Raw genomic sequence first — 6,671 nt, forward strand, 5'->3', positions numbered from 1 at the left:
TAACACAGGAAATGCAACATGTAAAACCTGATTCAAAGATAAAAAGATAGGAAATCAATAGCGATATTCAATAAGAGGTATGTAACTATTGATTTAAACAGACACAACTAATACAATGCATTTATATAAGTTCCAATAACAAATATATTTTAAACCAAACGAAGTAATGGACATCCTTGCCGTATATTTTGTTCTTTTTTAAAAACAATTCTAGGCATTAAATGAATAAAATGAAGTATTGGAATGTAATAACTTAAAACCTCAAAAGCATCTTTAAAAATAAGTGAGCTGACGTATTAAAGGAATAATGCAAATGATATAAACTCATAGTGTTAGACTTAAAGGGAAGAATAACAACTGGTTTACTTGGTTTTTTTTATATTATTTGAACGTGCTGTTTGAAAGGGAAAGCTATTTTAAGATAAGTTTTTTTTAATATACATCTTTTTGATTAATTTCATATCAAGGATAAGTTAGCAGAATGAAATACATATATACGATACTTCCATTGTAATAACTGTGTATTGTGCTGTTCATTTGTGCGTCTTGCAGTTTTATTTACAATTTTAGACAGAACATTAAAACAAATAATAAGGCGCTGTTCTTGTTTCCTCATTCCAACTTTTGATTTACTTGTATTTTTAGTATGTCTTTATACTTGTAGCAATTATTAATTCTACAATAAGTTATGATTACACTAAAACAAATGATTTTATAACATGACCTTAAAGTGTTATATTCTTATATTAACTTATATTTACATCTTATGTAGATAGTTAGGAGACGACAAAAATCTTTGTAGGGAGAGGTTTCTTTGTTAAAACAACAACCATACTATAATGTACAATTCTTGTGACAAAGATATTAATTACCAAAACACGACGAAAGCAACATAACTCACTGTCTTTGTAGTGATTAAGTATGACAGATTGACGCCTAATCGTATTAGGTTTTTTTTTTATAATCTGTAAAGTTTTTTATTTCCCGATTGTTATTTTTTTCCATTCATATACACAATGAGTTGTAAGTTTCATGTCAGATGTTTTTCTATTATAAACAACGCTTTAGATCTATTTTCTGCTTATAATGTTGTTTCAAAACATTTAAATGTTTATGTTTAATAACACAAATAAGAAAAAAGTCTAAAATGAAATGGTTGTATATCATTTTAAGTATCAATTACAGGCATACAACAAAAATGTTAAAATTTTGGAATATTAAACAAATAAAAAAAAAAAAAAAAAAAACATGCGTTAAAACTGTTCATACTTCATTTTATAAATCATAAATAAACAAATATTCACGAGTTTTACTTCTCTTTTACATGTTTACAAAAATCCCCTAATTTGTCGTTCGTTTGACATTCACATTTGTCTTGTTGTAATCTATATAATGTAAAACTCTAATCGTGATTATTTTAAGACTTCCGTATCAATTCAATTTCTTATAGACGGATACTCAAAGCACATTGGATCTCCTACACTTATTATGTTTTTATTTGACATGTAAATGATAGATGTCATTAACAGAAATGTCACAATACATTTGAATATGATAGAAATATATAAAATAGTCCCTAATTACACGAATAAATGTAAATTCAATTCATTATTTGCTATTAATACAGGTGGGTATTTACCACATGTACTCATAGTTGTATATCTCTAGACACAGTTCTCGAAGAGCTATCACTGCATTTTGTTACAAAGGTTCAACTCTAACATTTTGTGGATAAAGTTTAGACGAAGTATAAATATAATAACATCAAATACTTTTTTAAAAGCACTACAGCTTACATAATGTGCATTGAGGATTATTCTAACATATAACACATAAATAATGTTAATAGAACCTCAGAGTTTACAGAAATTGTCTAACTATGATTATTAGTGAATATTCAAGGCAAAATAAAATAGTCAAGGTTTAAAAAACATTGTAGAAAAATTGGTACGTTTTCTTTATCTGAGTTGATCATCACATTGTACTGTGTATTGAAACATTCATTTTAATTACAGATTTCTAACTGCAACATGGAACGGCGTATTTGAAAAAATAAGATGAACTATATCATCCATTGCATGCTGTTAATGACAATTGTAACAACAGGATTTGCTTGTCAGAAACCAAAATGCTTCATTCGAAAAAAGCAACTTCCTCCAATGAATATATTAAATAGAAAAGGTAAAAGTTTATCTACGACAGCAATACTGTATCATATAAAAGTTCCACACAATCTTATTGAAGGTTGTTATGTTAACACAACAGAATACTTCAAAGAGTTCAACTTAAGCGAAGACACGGAAAATATAGTCGTTTTCATCTTTCGATGTGGTCAAGTTCACCCGATATTTCTGACAGAATATGAGGGCAAAAAATATTCAAATATTCTTACTTATATACAGGTTACAAGGTGTACAATAGGGCAATATGACATTCAACAATTTACCAGTGCTACGACTTTGTTGGTCATTACCATGCATGAAAATAAGTATGATCCTAGAAAGGATCCATGTTTATCTTATTCTAGAAATATGTCAAGCTGTGCGGGTCTGGAACGTGTAAAAGCTATAGCGTTAACTACCCCACCTAATACCACAACATCCAATATGATTGAAATATTTAACTGCACTAATGTTTTTCCAAGAATTGCAGAATTATCATTATCATCTCAAGGTTTAACAGTATTTCCAAACGAATTCAAAAGAAAGTTTCCGAACATCCAAAAATTGGAATTGGAAAAGAACAAATTATCAATTCCTCCAGAGTTTCCATGGAATGACGAACCAGAAATCATAGGTTACAATTTATCTCGATCGGTTTACCAAGATAATCATTACACAGTACCTTATCATTTAAAAGTTCCTAGTAATGTTTTCAGACGCTATTTAAACCTTAACTTTAATGAAATCATCGACTTACGAACCTTCGAATTTTCAGGAAGATTAGATATGATATCAATTAAACATAACAACCTAAGATATATAAACGAATTTACGTTTACAAAACTTATTGGTTTACAAAGTTTAGATTTAAGTGAAAATTTATTAGAAGAAATTCCGTCTAGTTCTTTCTACGGATTAAACGGTTTAAGGAATCTAAATTTGAGGAACTGTTCATTATCAAATCTGGACAAGGACACATTCCGTGATCAGAGGAACCTCATTAATCTGGATTTGTCTTCGAATGCTCTTACATCACTTCCTCACGATATATTTTCAAGACTTGAAAAACTGAAGAGCTTACATCTTGAATTCAACAAGCTGACGTCGGTTCCATCAGAATCATTTCCTATTCTAAGTTTACATCTTGAAGAGATTGGTTTACAGTATAATCCAATTTCTGAATTTCCTATAGTCGTTTTTTATTTACGTCAGCTGAAGAGAGTAAATTTAGGATACACCTATATCAACTTTAACAATGTCAGAGCTCTTCTTGAGAATGTCGATTATACATTTTTATTAGAAAGTACTGTTGAATCAACAGCAACAAACAATGTCGACATTAATCATAGATTAACTAAAACCAGGAAAAGAATGATAGACCTTACTGGTAGTAATGTTACTGGAATAGGATACGATACACCAGATGAAAAGGACATGGATAGTAATATTACCAGAACAGGATATGATAGGAAAGACAAGGACACATATTTTAGAGTGATTCTGCAAAATTTTAACATTATCTTAGACAAGAATGACATATTGTGTGACTGCAGAATAATTCCTTTTTCGAAATGGATAAAATCGCAAGTTGAGATGGGTGCGTTTAGTGGAGATGAATATTTCTTTTCTGACTGGAAATGTAAACGACCAATCGGGTTAAAAGAGAGACCTTTGCTCAGTGTGACCGAAGAGGAAACATACTGCGAAGTCGATGTAGAATTCTGTCCATCTGAATGCAAATGTTTTCGGTGGTCTGTTAGTGATATTATAATAGTTGACTGTCGAAATAAAAGTTTGACAGTTTTTCCAGAAAAACTACCTGCAGGAACTTTAGATTTATGGTTTCAAAACAATAACATAACACATATTAAAACAATGAATTATTTCGCTCGCACTAGAGATGTCATTTTAAGTCATAACTCTTTAAGTGATGTAAGCGATGACATTATCAATAATTTTGGAGACGCTGTTAGGAAACTTTATTTAGATTCTAATTATTTGATACATTTGCCAAAGTTGATACAACGACTATCAGGAGTTCAATTTCACATTAAAGATAATCCTTTTGTATGTGATTGTAACACACTGTGGATGAAATCGTGGATCTTGAAACATCATCATATGGTGTCCGATTGGATGGATGTCGCATGTGCTTATGGAAATGAAGGAGGACATCAGTTGATATCCGTGGAGGATGACAAGTTCATATGTCTTGAAGCCTTTGATACTATTAAGCATGTAATTGCACCGAGTGTTTCGTCATCTGTGTGTGTTCTTCTGTTTATAGTAATGTTAGCATGTGGTTTCGTTTTCAGATTAGAACTGAAAGTTTTAATTTTCATATACTTTGGTCTTCATCCCTTTGACAAAGATGAAAAAGATGAAGATGAAGATATAGATTGTATTATTATACATTCTAAACCGTTAACGGAATGGGTGATGGAACATGTGGTTGCTCCGTTAGAATCAGAGGACAAAGCTTACATAGTTTGTGAAATGTCACGTGATTTTGTAGTCGGTTTTTCATACCAAGAAAATATCTGTAGCATTGTAAGGCGAAGTAAAAGAATGATTTTAGTACTATCGGAAGACTTCTTAGTCGATTCTGATATTGTCAAAATAGCATGGAATGAAGCACAGGATAAGATAAAAGATATGCGCACGAATTATGCTATTATAGTTTGCCATGAAATATCGATGAAATCGATAGATAACAAAGACCTTAAAAGATATATAAAAAGGGGAAGATATATAAATACAAGCGACAAATTATTTTTTGAAAAAATTCTTTATCTAATGCCCCAGTACACTAACATTATTCAAAGAAGGTTTCCAAATCTAAGAAAAATTGTTCTTGAAACTTACGAGAATGAAGATGGTTTAGATACTGAAGAAGTGCATGCTTTTTTATCTTATTCAGACAGAGATATTAATATTGCATTGAAGACGCTCACACCTATTTTACAGGAACAAAGATATATTCTTCATATTCCTGATCGAGATTTTATTCCTGGTGCTTCTAAAGAAGAGAATATTTTAAATGCTATCGATATATGTAGACATACAATTTTCCTTTTATCAGGACCTTATTTAGAAGATGAATGGTCATTATTTACGTTTCGAACTGCGTCCGAAAAGTCGATCAGACAAAAATGTAATCACATGATCGTAATAGTAATTGATGTCCAAGAAGATGTATATATGGACGAAGAAGTTAAGTATTATATAAAAACACATGTGACGCTTCATGTTACTGATCCCTGGTTTTGGGAGAAATTGGCAAAGGCATTGCCAAGCAATCAGGACAATAAGGTTCAGCTAGAAAATTTAAATAACCGAATAAATGATCAAATTTACCGACAAAACTCTGTCGATGATAGACAATTGGAAGAAAATGGAAGAAATATATACCGACAAAACTCTTTAGATGTTAGACCATTGGAAGAAAATGGAAGAAATATATACCAACAAAACTCTTTAGATGATAGACCATTGGAAGAAAATGGAAGAAATATATACCGACAAAACTCTTTAGATGGTAGAAATATATTCAGACAAAACTCTGTAAATGATAGACCATTGGAAGAAAATGGAAGAAGAATAAACCGACAAAACTCTTTAGATGATAGACCATTGGATGAAAATGGTAGAAATATATACCGACAAAACTCTTTACATGATAGACCATTGGAAGAAAATGGAAGAAATATAATAATGAATTGTCTCCCTTTTCAAAATATAAATGAAATCCAAGAAAATAACAATGAAAACAAACAAGAGGATGGCGCCTTAGAAACAAGGTGTTAACTATAAACATGTCACGTTCATATGAACATTGTAGACAAATCATTCTTGTTTAGCAGCATTCATGATGACAAAATGTTTTATGATATTTTTTACACCGCAAGATTATTATATTGGGCTTTAGTAAATTCATAAAAAATTATAGCAGATATGTTTAAAATTTATAGATCATATTTTAACGCTCAGACCTGGCGAAAGTGTAAATTTCTTATTTCAATAACATGTTGACTGAATTCACTCTATCACATCGGTTTAGTTACATTAGATTAGACACACTGTTTTGAATCAAAACTCTTCCATCTAGTATACTTTTCATCATTAAATTATTGACTGAAATTCGAATCATGATAAGAAACACAGGCAATGCAAACACACAATGGTTAACAGGGAATTAATGAACGGTTAATAATACAAAGAAAATTCTAACGAAGTTTAAACTACAAAAGTACAAGTTTTCTGAATTGTAATTATTAAACTATTAATAAGTAAGATAAATGTATCGGACATAAACAGGACACGTTTTACATGTTAATATGTGTCAACTATTCAAGCCGGCATGTAAAACATTCTGCACTGCAGATCAATCCAGAAAACGATATCAAAATGTAACCCAGATAGACAAAACCTTATGTGAGGTATAAGGACTAATTAAAAGGATAACAAATTTGGAGAACTTATATCAACAAATTTTGGAAGAAAATTAGT

General features: G+C 30.5%; 1 protein-coding gene across 1 annotated transcript; it reads left to right on the forward strand.

Annotated features, from left to right (window-relative positions):
• The first annotated feature begins 1,739 nt into the window (after positions 1-1,739).
• On the forward strand, positions 1,740-6,671 carry LOC139517723 (protein toll-like). Its single transcript, XM_071309086.1, has one exon. It carries the CDS (start codon positions 2,058-2,060, stop codon positions 5,967-5,969), a length of 3,912 nt encoding a protein of 1,303 aa, XP_071165187.1. The 5' UTR covers positions 1,740-2,057; the 3' UTR covers positions 5,970-6,671.

Source organism: Mytilus edulis, chromosome 3 (assembly GCF_963676685.1).
Source record: "Mytilus edulis chromosome 3, xbMytEdul2.2, whole genome shotgun sequence".
In the NCBI taxonomy this organism is placed as follows: Eukaryota; Metazoa; Mollusca; class Bivalvia; order Mytilida; family Mytilidae; genus Mytilus; species Mytilus edulis.